Source organism: Salminus brasiliensis, chromosome 1, assembly GCF_030463535.1.
Source record: "Salminus brasiliensis chromosome 1, fSalBra1.hap2, whole genome shotgun sequence".
Lineage (NCBI taxonomy): Eukaryota > Metazoa > Chordata > Actinopteri > Characiformes > Bryconidae > Salminus > Salminus brasiliensis.
Window position 1 is genome coordinate 5,939,855 of NC_132878.1, and position 14,821 is coordinate 5,954,675.

The 14,821-nt window shown below is 42.7% G+C and overlaps 1 protein-coding gene across 4 annotated transcripts in view; it reads right to left on the bottom strand.

Annotated features, from left to right (window-relative positions):
- Positions 1-585: 585 nt before the first annotated feature.
- The window catches only part of znf618 (zinc finger protein 618), a 58,681-nt gene continuing 44,445 nt past the window's right edge, over positions 586-14,821 (bottom strand). For 3 of the 4 annotated variants that reach the window (XM_072693704.1, XM_072693622.1, XM_072693542.1), the window contains 5 exons: positions 14,128-14,211; positions 11,847-11,891; positions 11,435-11,512; positions 10,215-10,337; positions 586-5,297 (listed from right to left, as the gene is read on the bottom strand). In XM_072693704.1, coding sequence (XP_072549805.1) covers positions 3,766-5,297; positions 10,215-10,337; positions 11,435-11,512; positions 11,847-11,891; positions 14,128-14,211 — 1,862 coding nt within the window. In that variant the 3' untranslated portion in view covers positions 586-3,765. The remainder of the gene's footprint in view (positions 5,298-10,214; positions 10,338-11,434; positions 11,513-11,846; positions 11,892-14,127; positions 14,212-14,821) is intronic. The other variant, XM_072693782.1, reaches the window with a different exon arrangement.

Here is a 14,821-nt window from a genome sequence, read left to right on the forward strand (position 1 = left end):
ATCGTGCTCCCCACCTCTCTCAAACTGAACAAAAAACAAACATACATGTCCGAACATTTGTGGACACTTTGTAATGAATTCGGTGCTATTATGAGCTGCACCCATTGCTGACACAAAAGTGCAAATGCACAAACACACACAGCTTGTCTAGCCCCTGTAGGGAAGGCCTTTAGCAGATGCTCTTCTCCAGAGCGACTTACAGAAGCTCTTCACTGTTCACTCAGAAAATACCCTTAGCTAGTTTATGTATCATCTAGACTCCAAAAGACCCCTCTAAGCTTAGACACTACTAAATACCAGAGGGTCTTCAGTCTGGGTTTGAAGACAGCGAGCGTTGGACTCTGCTGTTCGGACACCCATAGGAAGTTCGTTCCACCAACTTTCAGGACAGAAAAAAATAAAAACAAAACAAAATAAAAAGAAGCAATTAAGGAGATGGCGTCCCAATACTTTTGTCTATGTAGTGTTTGTCTATGTAGTTCAACATGCTCAATTCAGTAGTGTTCTACAACACAGATGCCCACATTCAAACTCCTAGAAAATCAGCCAGCATCACAAAACGAGCCGAGGCCAAGCTCTTGTTTCAGTAAGTTTTATTCACACAGTACATACTGTAGCGAGTAGATAAGATTCTGTGGACGTTGCACAGCACTGTGTGTGTGTACTACTGATAATCAGTCAGTAATGAGTTAAAGTTCTATCATCAACCATATATATATATATATATAGATATAGATATATATGTATATAAAAATAGTGTTGCTAAAAAAGTATAAATTAGACCTAATGCTTGAACAACTTATACACAAAATCATGGGAGATGGAAAAATACCAGTTCAAATTAAATGCAAATATCTGCTATTTGCAGAAAGGTAAAGCAAAACTGTGAGTCCATAAATAGGAAGGAGTACATTTCTGTCTTTAAATATTGCAAATGTGAGTATATTGAGGAAAAAATAAAATAAAATAATTAAATGAACAAACTCAAACTGTACTGTACAAGAGCATTTTGTATTACTTAACAAACGTCTCCCCGTTTTCCCCCCAAAATATGGACCGTAGGAATCGGAAAGTGTGTTCTCTTGAGTGTGTAAAACCAGAGACCAGAAAATAAAACTCTTCAGAGTGTACCATTTGCTGATGAACTTTATCAAACTGTCTAAAAGTTGTGTGTAGAAAAAGAGGTATGACTGGCAACTCCCTCCAAAGTGAGAGAGCATTTTTGAACATTTTTGAGACACTTGCACCCTCTTGTGGTTTTATATATATATGTATGTATTAAAAAAGTGAAAAAACAAACAAACAAACAAACAAAAAAACCTAAAACAAATAACCTGAATGGACGTCATCGGTTCATCTCTAAGTCCGAAGGTCGTGGAAAGAAGTGGGGTCCAAGCAATACAGAGTAACAAAACGAAACGAAAAATATTTTTTAAAAAGCAAAATAAGAGTCTTACATCGTCCGCATGCATATCTTCATAATAACTCTACTCTTGGAGACAGGAGTGTTACAAGGCATTACAAGACATGAACAGAAAAGATAAAAGTCTCTCCACAGCAAGCTGTTGGGAAGGTTTCCTGCTTGAAGGCCATTTCAGGAGTCAAGCAAGTTCTTCGCTTTTGTATTTAGCTGACCCCAAACACACGACAAAGACCACGATGCATTAGGAGCATTAGAACTTGAGTGGTGAAGTTAGACATTTGGTTTGAATATTAAAATGCTGACTAAATCAAAACAGAAAAACTAAAATGTAAAGTTGCCCTGGTTGCTCACTTGTGCCCTCTTCTTCTTCTTCTTCTTCTTCTTCAACAAAAACAGCAAAACAGACAGAAACAATAGTGATCGAGTAATGAAATCCAGTGCATCATGTTTCAGAACTTTAAAACAAGGTGAATGATCGTTCCAAACAACGTAGCTGCCTTCTATTGAAATTGAAATAATCCTGAATTAAACTATTTGAACTGTTTTTCCAATTGTTTGACCGTAACTTTTGAACTTTGAACCTTGAAACCCAAAATGTGGAGGCCTGTCAACACCCTTGTCGTTTACAACCCTGACTGAAGTCCTTCCAGTGAAGATTATTCCACCTAGAAACTGAAGAAATGAAGCTATATCTATATATACACACATACATAAACCAACCAGAGTCTATAATCCTGCTGAAAAGGCAACCACAGCAAGCCCTGAAGTAATCTGTGCATTCAAAGACAGTCCTAAAAGAAGAAGTGTGTTAGTTCGGTAAGAGGAGGTAAATACATTTGTTTAACAAATTTTTCTCCCATTCTTCTCGTTACTGCCAATTAACCCACCCATTCAGAGCCCACCCCAGCACTTACTATGCTCCCGACACTCTAGGGCGATATGGACGGTAAGGTAAGCCAGCCACCGCCTCTTGTCGAACTGCAAGCCTGTGGCTGATGAGCTTGGGGAGCGTCAGGTCCAACATTGCTTAAGAGTGAAGAGGGACGAGAGAACCACCTACCCACCCTGAACTCCAGAAGCTGGTGGGATTTGAACTCACGGCCCCTGGGACGTAGTGGTTGTGCATTCAAGCCCATTTCAGACGCTTTTGGACTGATGCCAAAAGGAGCCAAACTAGGATGGACCTTCCCTAAAGATCTGCAAAGGTACAGAGTCCTCCTCAACTGGTCAGGGTCACGGTGGCTCCAGTGCCTACCTGGAATCATTGGGCGCAAGGCAGGAATACTCCCTGGTCTGGGCACCAGGACACCAGTCCACCACTGAGTACCACCAAACCAAGATTTCCTTACACCTGGGGCAACTTAGCATAGCCAATTCACCTGCTATGTGTATTTTCGGAAGGTGCTATGTTGACCGCCATGACACCGTGAAGACTTAGGGAAGTTAGTTCACAGGTGAGGAAGTCGTAGCTCTGATTCGGTAGGGAACAATGTAACCTAGGTTCAATTCCTCATGCATCTGCAAGGCTGTCAATGCAATCTAATGAAAACGCAAAAGAACCATCACTGCTGGACCAGTGGTCTGGACCGGTAAAAACACTGATTTGAAGAAGTTACAGCATATTATATAATATAAGATAACGAATCAGTCAAACAAGAGGAAGTGAGCGCCCACGTGAATACTGGGAGTCGAGACCCAAAGACAACAGAGGTATCTTGCATCTATATTCAGTCAACAACAATTTTACCAGTTTGAAAAAGAACCGTTTTTAACTAAGGCAAAGGATGTCCAATGTCCATTTGTTGGGAAACAGTAAAAAGAAACATGGAGAATGGAATTCAGGTAGGAAGTACAAGAGGTAAGAGGATACCCGGGGCACTGGAAATGAAACCGTCTAGCAGGGAATAAACAAACAACCTCCAAAAAAAAAGAATCCAAGTACTGAAAGATACAGTGTGTCCATGTTTTGGTTTAAAGTAGACGATTCAAGCATTGACGAACGTTCGTGTTTTTCGGGCATAGCTTCTTTTTGTTTGTTTGTTTGTTTTTTTTGTTTTCTCATGGCCAGTGGCAAGTTGAGGTTTGAGGTGTGTGTGTGTAGGCTATATCTCTGCTTAACGAAGCATTACCCCGTCGCAGAGGTCCATGAAAAGAACCATCCCTTAACTGTGCCTCGTTCATAGACACTGACCCAGAAACAGCTTTTTCGTCCAGAATAAGCATTCTAACTACGACATGACATAAAAAGCTACAAAGTGATCCTAGAGCAGCATCTAGATCAACTAGTGTCTTTTATGTGAACAGTCCATAGTGCCATTGGCTGGTGGCCTTGTGGTACCACCTCAAGCAAAATTGCACTTGAGGAAGACCAGCTTGTTCATCTCCTCGGCGGTGACTTGCCGCTTCTTCTTCATCGCTAAGGTCTGCTCGCAGATGCTGACGCATTCGCTGCGGACCCCGACTGCGGGCACTGCCAGTAGCCACAGTGCCAGGCGGGACAGCTTAGGGTAACGGTCCATGACCGAGCTCCAGTACTGGAACAGATCACCAGTGGCATGGAAGAGCGGCTCGCCCAGATACTGGAACAACTCCTTCCGGACCTGTGGCTCCTCGGCAGCACAAGATGGCCTCTCCACCCCGCAGTCCATACGCCCTCGCTTTGGACCAGAAGGCCCGTCACCATCCCTCTCGTCTCCAGCGATCCCGGAAGAGCCCCCACTTCCAGGTTCCCTCATGCTCGCAGCCATGTCACATGCCCTGGAGATGATCTCCTCATGCTGATATCCAGGGACCGGTCTCAGTTTGAGCTGGGGGTCCAAGATCATCGCCACTTGATGTACTCGCTCCACCTTGAAGTTCTCCTTTAGTGCCTCCAGAAAGTAGTGACAGAGCTTGCTACCAGCACCTGCTTCTCCTGCCTTGGAAGTGAACAGCTTCTCCAGGCGAATGTAGGCCGGCAGCACTTGCTGAAGCGTGGGCCAACGATCGCCTCCTAGCTCCTGCGCTGCCTGGCGCAAGGGTGCCAGCAGGCATGCTAGCGTGCCAAGAAGATGCTTGTTGAGGGCCTGCAGGAGGGGTGCCGTGCTCTTGCAGCGGCCATACGCTTCACATATGGCCTCAAAGTTCTCGTGGACCTTGAGCAGAGCCTCAGCAGTCGAATCCCAGCATGGAGGTGGTGGGGCCTCGTCTACGGCTTTGCTCTCACGGCTAAAGCTTGTTGTTCCAGCAATGTCGCGACACGTAGCCAAAAGTTCTCCTAGTTCATGGAGGCCCCTGGCCTGAAGACTACGTCGGCCAAGGACAGCCTGAATGGTGGCTGCCAGCGAGCATCCCGCACACCGCAGGCTAAGACCGGACCGGCCGCAAAAAGGTAACAGTGACAAACGTGGCTCGGTGACGTAGACAGTGCGAATCTCGGACATGACGAACTCTGAAAGGACGTTCTGGACCCAGTGATGCACATGTTCAGGACCCTCCCTAAGAGAGGCCTCCTTAAGTCCTAGTACGTAGCGTCGAAGCCGGACCCCTTCGACCTGATATGCTGTGAGCACGTAACAGGAGTCCCCTCCGATTGTCTGAGAATGGCAGGTCACGGCAATGCCTGAAGAAGAGTTTGACCCCAGGGCACACGTGACTTTCACTTTGACCTGGTTGTACATGCGAGGAAGCTGCTTTAGGGCCAAGGAGCTCATGTCTCCCAGGGCATCACGTATGGAGTAGGCTCCATGGCGAGAGCCTGTATCCACCAGTGTCTGGGCCAACTTGAGGAAATCCTTACTGCTGAGGGCGCTGAGCAGACCCAGGTCCGTACACATCATGCGCAGCAGGCGCTCAGCCACCTGCTGTCGCTCCTTCTCTGGCAACAATCTGTTCTCTGTGATGAAGAAAAGAATCAGAATTATTAACAAATACTGTATTTCCCACCTTTTTCTCCCAGTGGGATTCTGCCAATTAACCCACTCATAGCACTAGCAAGGCCCCCGACATTAGGAGGGTACGGACTTAACACGTGTCTTATCCGATACATGCAAAGCCATCCACCCCCTCTTGCTGAACTGCTGCCACTGTGGCATCGCCGGGTAGCCGAGGAAAAGCGCCAGGTCCCCAGCTCCAATGCACCAGCTAACAGACGTCTGTGCCGGCCAACGTCGGAAGAGAGCGCCATCTACCCACCCGGGAAAGAGCACGGATACTTGTGTGCTTTTAGGCTCAGACTAATGGCGAAGCAGCATGACTCGAGATTGACTAGAGATGCGAGGCTCTAGCAGTAGCGCATTAGACCGCTAAGCCACTCAGAGCCCCATAAATGCTGTATTTTGCCCTGGAGGTCGGAGCAGCAAAAGTGTGAAAAAAAAGAAGGATAATAAAACATCAACATCTGACTCTTTCCCTTTCGATGTGGACACAACTCCTGAATCCAGACTGCTTACTCAGCAAAGGATCGCATGCCAGTGGCATGCTCCGACAGACCAGTCTGATTCAGGGGAGATTCAGTCAGAACTGCTTGCAGCGTTGCAGATCTTGATTCGAGAGAGCGATCATGAGTGCGATAACTGATTCGTGCCAGGCTGTGAAAAACAAGCAGAATCTGGCAAAGAAACTCGTATCAAACGGTGTGGTAACATGACCAAAAGTTTGATCCCGCTCAGACTGCAGGGAAACAGTCAAGTGCGGCACTCCAAAGCCTGTCCTTCGGCTTTCAGGCACGCCTCTGCAGCCGAGTGAAATAACCTTGAGGAGGAGGAGGCCGAGAATATTTGAGGGAATAGTTAAGGCTGGATAATATTTGGCAGCAGAGTTAGTCCAAGGGTCATTTTTTTCTCCTCACAAGTTAACTGATAGGATTTAGGTTTTTTTGGATGGGATTTAAGTTCTACCTGAAACAGCCAATAAAAAGAGCATAATTTCAAGGTTTAATTCAATCCAAAATCCAATTAGATAACTTAGTAAAGCTGGTCCATAGCCTGGGTGGAACGGCAGACTTCAGCACACTACCCAGTACAGTAAACTGGGTGGGCAAGATCAGATAAACGTTTCTTACTTTGGGTTGCTTCATTCATGGGACGTACAAATGACATTTTTTTAAATTATAATGTTAAAATATATATATATATACATAATTAACCAGCACATCAAATGCAATGTTTCTTGATGTTTCCTTCAATATCTTTGTGATAATTCAGCTCAGAAATACAAGTCACATTTGTGTGAATTTGTAGAGCCCACCCTTTCCATTGCATCTCATTGCCAGATTGTACGTGACCCACATCCGGAGTTGGGAGGCTGTGCAGACGGGTCGAGATGCTCTTCTCTGCCTCTCACTGTGTCCAACTGGTGAATTTGTGTCCCCGTCATCTGCCTCTCACTGTGCATCCATCTATGGGTTTGTGTGAAACTGACCAATGGACACTCAGAAACCCATCTTCTGCCTCTCGCCATTTATATACACCGCTTTTGTAAAGCTGAGACTGTGGTCAAGTCCCAGGACAATTTGTCCACATGAGTAAAGGCATGTTCTCATATAAATATTAAGAATTTCTAAAAATCTGACTTAAATTTCTCAGGTTTAAGGTCACTCATCACACAGTGCTCATATAGGGGCTTATTACAGAGGGAGCAGAGACAGTTCTGAACAGTTATAATACGCAATTTAAGAAAATATGCAAAAAAAAAACAAAAAAAAAAAGACCTAATAGACTCCAGAGGGTTAAACAGCGGGTAAAACCCCTGCCTTTCCCACAACAGACTAGAGTTCAATGCCTTCCAGCAATCAATGCAACGCTACATACTCCTACCTGCGTAACATCACCATTCAAATGCCATACATGTAAATAAAAGTAGCCCTTTAATAAACATGTGGTAAAGATAGAGGGCACTTGTTCAGAGGGCAAACTAAGGGAGAAACTAAGGCGTTGTCCTAACGGGATCCTATCAAAAGAATCGGGAGGAAACTTCTCACTTGTTTAACTATCAACAATAATTCAATAAAAAAAAAGAATACAAAAATCAATAATAAAAAATTTTTTATAAAATTTAAACCAGAAAATGGTAAAAGAAAGAAAGTACCATCTCAATAATTTAAATTAAAATAAAGCTGTTTTATTGGGGTTAGAAGCACATCCCAGAAGCAGCAGAACTGCACTTTCAACCTCTAGTGGGCGCAGTAGTCAGGTTTGTACCAACAAAAGTGCAATTTGTATGAAACTGCTTTTGCTGGACAAATCACTTTTTTCATATTTTTATATATAATTCAATTAAAATTACAGTTTACTTTAAGCACTTTGAGCTAAAACTGTGACTGAAGATAAAATATGATAAGATAAAAGATATCTATTATTTGCATTAGGAGCCTGAAATTGATCTTTAAAAAAATATGTACATAATATAATTTTAACATTTTAGTTCAATTTCACTGAATATTTTATTATATTAACAGTCACTCCTGCAAGGTTACACAAATGTATGTCATAGGCATTAAAATTCCTAAAACATCACCTGGAGATAATGCATTCGCCAGACCCTTTCAGCCCTGCATCTCTACTGCAGTCACCACCAGCCTCAGCTAAGACACTGGATGGCCATTTTTAATCACACACACCCACCATACAGGCCCAGTACTGCTTGATACAGTCCCTATAACAAAGTATTCACCCCCTTGGATGTTTATTTCCCCTTATTTCCCCCCTATTAATTTATAAATGGAGTTATGGTCAATATAATTTGGCCTTTTTTCAAACAGTGACTCTGAAAGGCAAACTCTGCATACGTTAAGAAGGGCAAAGGTAATCTACAGTATTAAGTAACTACAGTTCGCCCAAAGGCATGTAAGGAGACTCCAAGGTCAACTGGATGAAGCTTTTTGGCCACTAGACAAACAGTGCACATCTCCATAAACACAGCATCCCCACTGTGAAGCATAGTGGGTGGCAGCTGCACCAGTTTAACCCATTCAGAGTGGTCATAGGTGTCTTGGTGGCCTCCCTTACTAGTCTCCTCTTTGGTTAGGTGGTCAGTATTCCTGGCTACATACTCATATACTGAGTGACCGTGCAATGTCTGGACCTTCTAGATAGCTGTCTTTACACTACACTCACCTGAGGCGCATTCACTGCACTCAGCTGATCTCCATTTCACTAACTGTGAGAGTACTAGCACCAGTTGCCTGCTGGACCTCTGCTGAATTAGGCCAGGTCACTTTAAAGGGGGTGAATATTTATGTAATGGTTTGTACATCTTAGTAAAACAAACAAACAAATAAATAAATTATATTGACCATGACTGACCATTTATAAAACCAATAAAGGGAAAAAACATCACAGGGGGTGAAGATTTTTCCTATACACTGCATACGCCACAGTGGCCATGTAATATGCTAGTGCTACACTCATCTACATGCCACTAGCAGGTCAGTGTCACTGCTGTGCTGAGACTGGCCTAGCACTTAAAAATCTGTTCAGCAGTGGTCTTGCGGCGGCCCATTTCCGTTAATGGATGGAACGGAGGGGGGGCTGGTAAAATGTGCAGCAACAAATGGGCTACAGTTTCGGAACTGTAAATCTACAAAGTCTAGCTATATATCTACATAGATTACTATAAATAAACTAGAAGTATACAAGTTAAAGGCTTTAAGTGGACTACCTTGGATTATACAGTGCTGTAAAATAATATCTGTCCCCTCTCCGGTGTCTACAATTTGTGCATATTTGTTGCATTTAAAGGTTAAATGGTTTCAAATGATCATTAACTTAAAAATAAATATTTAATTAAACCTGTATCACCCATGTGAAAAACATTATAGCTCCCTTAGCTACTAAACCAACCAGTTAACCAAACTCAATTGACAATTAGGTTACATTTCAATTGCACTGGACTTAAAGCTTATGTGCAGTTGGGTTATGCAGCAGGACAATGACCCGAAGCAAACAAGCAAGTTCAGCTCTGCATGGCTCAAAGACATGAAATTTGTAGGTAGGTTTTGAAATGGCCAAGTCAAAGTCTTTGCTTAAATCCCAGTCTGATGCTGTGGTAAGACCTTAAACAGGCAGTTCATGCTGGAAAATAGAGGTGGGCGATATGGCCAAAAATATATGCGATATTTAAAGACAAATTCCTGTGATATTTCAATGATATTTATCACAATATTTTGAATATTTAAAATCTTAAAATCTGCTATTAAAATGTTCTCCTATATGGACTACAGTGGTTTCTATTAAAGCACTAATTTGGCACTAATTACATGCTCTTTACATGTGCAGGTGGTCAGAGTTCTTTAAGCACTGCTGAAATCTACGATACTCTTGCTTGTATCCCGATACCAAAATTGATCAAAATTTAGATAAATTATTGGCATATTGCCTGTCTTTATTATTAAAAATATAATAATGTAGCCATATTGAAATGATTCTGTAAAGAAGAGTGGGTCCGAATTCCCCCACAGCGATGTGAAAAAGACTCAACCAGTTATTAGGTCGAGGCGGGCTGTTACTTTTTCAAGAGTGATACAGGTTTCAATAAAATCTTGATCTTTAATATGTTTACTCATGTTTTTCTTTGTCGGAAATTAAAATGAGCTGGATGACCGGAAACATTTAGATATGTAAAACAGAAGAAATTGGGGCTAATAGTTATTCACAACACTGTACAGGGAGGTATACTGTAGCTGTGATGGGGTAGATGAATTTGGAGATGCATTTGGTGGGACAGTGGTGTATAGGCTGGGGCATATGGGGAGGCTATATACTCACAACAGGGAATGACAGACATGGTGACTGAGCAGAAAATATGCACTCACGGTAGGAAGGCATGTGGTTCCTCTGTGCAGGCGGAGGGGATTTCCAGGTTTGCTCTTGCGACGCTATGGGGGCTTGGCAGACTTTAGCAGCAGAGTCCTCTTTAGTGTGATTTTCATTATCCGCTGAAACGAACACAAATACAGTGAACATTTCACATTTTCAGCCTCTTTAATCAGCAGAACCCACAGTCTGAAGACACAGTGGGGTCCAAATGTCTGAGAGAAGGTTCAAGTTCATGGCAAATATTCAAAATTAGGCAAATGTGTGACATTAACCATGCTAAGGCCTTTGTACAGAAAGGTCAGGGGTGTTTTGAGTTGAGATCTCGCCAATTAAAGCTTGTCTAGTCCCTGTAGTCCTGGAAGTACTGCCAATAGATCAGAACCCTCTAGAGAAGATCAACATGAGCCTATTGGCACCATGCTGCCTAATGCCAGTTGTGGGCTAGAGTAGGGGTATAAAGCCCCCCAGCATTGAGCTGTGTTCTCTGGAATGATGGTTAGTGGTGCTCTATCCAGTACTTTTGGGGTGAGTTTTGGAGACTTGGGGATGAGGTGACATTCAAAATCCTGACCTCACTAATGCTCTGATTACCAAATGCAATCAAATCCATTGTCCTAACCAAAATCTAGCAGTAGGCCTTCTTCCCTGGATAGTAGAGGCACAGTTACTCCAATAAAACGAATAAGCAAGTGTCCAAATACTTTTGTCTATTTACTGTAAGACGTTTGTGCATCCTGCATCACCCGAGCAAAAGCAGGGACGCACCACCAAACGCTAAGAAGCTGGAAAATTCATTCACTAGTGGTCACAAACATCTGGCACCCCACTGTACGTCCAGAGGGATTCCTAAACCGGACAAAATGAAAGAATCCTCTAAGGTAGGAGAACATGCAGAAATGGTGTAAACAGCAGCGACGGACAAGAGTTCACATTGGTCATGACGTGCCATGCAAGATTACGCGCCACCTGTGATCGAATTAGGAGAGTCCTTTAGACAGATGCCATTGGGTGGAGTGAACATTAATGACATTCCATGTTTGTGAGATGGAAAACGTTACGTATTTCAGAAGGCATGCGTCTAAACAAGGAATTATTCATGATCGATCTTGCTTTCGACCCAATAATTACAAAAGTCCATAAAGAAAGCTATAATCTCGATCCCGGCTCAGCCCGCTAAGATGCTTAGTGACGGCAGGTCCGGGCGTGTGTGACTCACCGGCATGGGACTGCATGTGCTCCATGAGGTTGTTGTAGAACTGGAACTGAATGCCACAGGATCCACACGTGTAGGCTTCTAGAAGACAAGGCCCACGGTCGCTCTCTTAGAACACAGTGATGCTAATGCTAGCATGCTAACACACACTAAGGCACGGCCTAGCGCTGAAACATAGCATAGCAGCGAAAGGTCACTATATAGGCTGTAAAGGCAAGAAGGCTGCTTGGGCTAGCTTTGGGGAGATGGGAAGGATGGCTCGAGCCATGCGATGGATCACTAGTGACGAGATTTCTCAGCATGCCGATGAGGAGGAAAACAATAATAAATAAAAAAGGAAGCAGAAATGAGGGGAAGAGAAGTCAAATAAAGAAAGAAGAAAAAAGAAAGAAGTGGACGTTAAGTGCATACTTACTCTGTGATGTGGGGAAGGAGGTGGGCATCATGGGGCTTGTAGTATCTGCAGGCCAAATAAGGACAAGCATTTGTGAGGAACTATTTGCCAACCCCTAATTATCTGGATTTCAGAATTATCTGGATTATCTGGATTGCTCCTAAAATGTGATCTGACCTTTACTAAGTAAAGAAAAGCACATTTACTGTGAGCGCAACGAAAAGCGGGCAGTTCCGCTCATTCAGAAAACCCGAAAACCAGTAATTCTATTAAAAAACAGAAGAAATTACAGAACTGGAACCAAATCTGAGCACACACACACACACACACACACACACACATCAACCTTTGCTTGATGTGAAATGCAGCAAACTAACAGGACTAACAGGGATTTTTACACCAATCAGCCATAACATTAACACCACCTGCCTATTATGAAGTAGGCCCCCCTTGTGCCGCCACAACAGATCTGACCATTCGAGGCCTGGACTCCACAAGACCTCTGAAGGCGTCCTGTGGGATCGGGCATCAAGACTAACGTTAGCAGCAGATCCTTTATGAAGTTGTGAGGTGGGGCCTCCATGATCATTGTCCTTTCACCTGCCTGATGTTTTGGGGATGTTCTGACCCAGTCATCTTCTAGAACTTCACAGTATGGTTCTTCTCAAAGTGGCTCAGATTCTTAAGGATGCCAATTTCTCCTGCTTTTAACACCAACATCACCTTCAGGAACTGACTGTTCACCTGCTGCCCGATATGTAGATCCCAACCCTGGACAGATGTAGATGCCACTGTAGATTAAGCTAAGCATATGCTCTTCACTCGTCAGTGGTACTAATGTTATGGCTGATTGGGCATCTCGGTTTGCTGTTCATAACATTTTATTAGAATTTATATCAACACTCCCTCATCATAAAAATTCACAGGCAGAGGTTTTCAAAAGGGACGTCTAAACAAGCCCTGATGCACTCTGAAAACACATCCTGTGGATTGATGAAGTTAGAACAGCTGAAGTGTGTGTGTGTGTGTGAGTGTGTGTGTGTGTGAGTGTGGACACATCCCTATCAATGCAAACACTACTGTTTGATCTAATGGCTTTCCAAACCAATTATTGGGAAGGTTATGTTGGGGTGGCTTCTGAGCTCTGCTCTCGGGGGGCATCCTGGAAATATATGAAACATCACTGATCTGATTGTGCCTCTGTTCTGAGAGCTGAGTGTAAAACGTCTGAATTTCTGTCAGCAGAAAATAAACAAGCCCATTGGTGCCGGGTAGTTAAAAAAGTTATAATAATAACAACAAAAGAAACCAAGACAAAAACAATTGTTTCAATTTGTCAGAAATATGCCAACAATAATTGTGTCAGGTACATTATGGGGGGTGGGGTGAAAAAAGAATAAATAATAAATAAAAATGAATAAATAAACAAACAAGCAATATTTTTTTAATTGTCAACAGTAAAAAAAGAAGTCCCAGGTAGATCCGGGGGGGGGGGGGGGGGGGGGGTTGAGGGGGGGTTTGAAAAAATATAATAACCAAGAAACCAAGACAAAAAAAAAGAGAATATATGAAAAAAACAAATACAAAATAAAAAATAAATAAAAGGGGCCAGGTAGATGGGAATTGAGAATTTTTTTTATAAAATAATAATAACAAATACATAAATAAATAAATACAAAAAAATAATAAAGGGGTCCAGGTAAATGTGTGTGAGAGAGAAAAAAAAGAGAAATAAATAATGAAAAAGTAAACCAATAAATAATGAAACAATTGTTTCAATTTGTCAGCACTATGCCAGAACTTTGACTCATGTCAAAATAATTTAATAAGACATAATAAAATAATAATAAGACATTTTCTTGAAATAATGACTTCCTGACATATTGCACCAAAATTTAACGATTCAACATGGAAAAACTGAGATAAAAAAACAAAACAAACAAAAACAAAACAAAAACTTCTACCTGGCACGAGCGGGCTTCCATACAAGACCAAATAAGCCCAAGACCTCAGTTGAACTGTTCCCTCAACATACTGTTTACTGTGCCAGGATAATTCCAACCACAGTGCTGGACTTTTAATCTCTGTGGTCAGTTCAGGGGGAGGGGCTACGTTATGTAAAAAACTGAACAAAACAAAACCAAAAATCTCCGTCACCAACCGAACTCCAAAAGCGCCCTGCGTCAGGCAGTTCAGCTGAAAAGCCCATATTCCAGTATTTCAACATAACTGAAGTTACAATGTGTCAGGAAATTCTTCAAATTCTCAACATTTCACAACTGGAGGCAACAGTGCGACTTACCGCTTGAGCTTTGGGAATTGTTGCCGTCTCTGAGGTTTGACTTCCCTGACAGCTTGCCCTCCATTTTCAGGCCGAAAGAGCTTTCTGCAAAACCAGAACCAAAGAAAGCTTAACCGAGCAGACATGAGGAGTCTCATTCCTCTCTGCACAGCTAGCACACATCTGCAGACCTGCAAGCCCAATGTGGAGTGGAGGACTCACGTGGAGGTCATGTGAGCTTGTTCAGTGTATTGTTAGTGCAGTATTTACCACTGCGTGAATGTTGATGATGGCAATATTGGGTTTTTAATTTTTTAATGCTCTTTTTCTGAGGCAGAATGAGATACAACACAACTTTAATAGAAATAAAAACTAGAACTGAGAATTTCCGAAATCAACACAAGGTCAAAAATATTAACACACCCACTCAGATTATGAATTCAGTGGTGATCAAGTTGCAAAATGTCAACTTGCCAAGGTCAAAGCCCTCTAACTAGACTGTGAGGCTACCGTTCAAGATACCCTCAAGTCCCTGATAGGAAGGTTACAGCAGTTAAAATAAACACTCCCTCCTAACTGAACAGTTCTCAGTGGTTTATATGGTTAGATCCAGGTCCAGTTCCAGATAGGATAGTATCTGGTCTGGACTTGGACCACAGCTCAGCAGTCTAATGTACTGCCACTATGGCCCAGAGACTGAGGGTACGAATCCTGA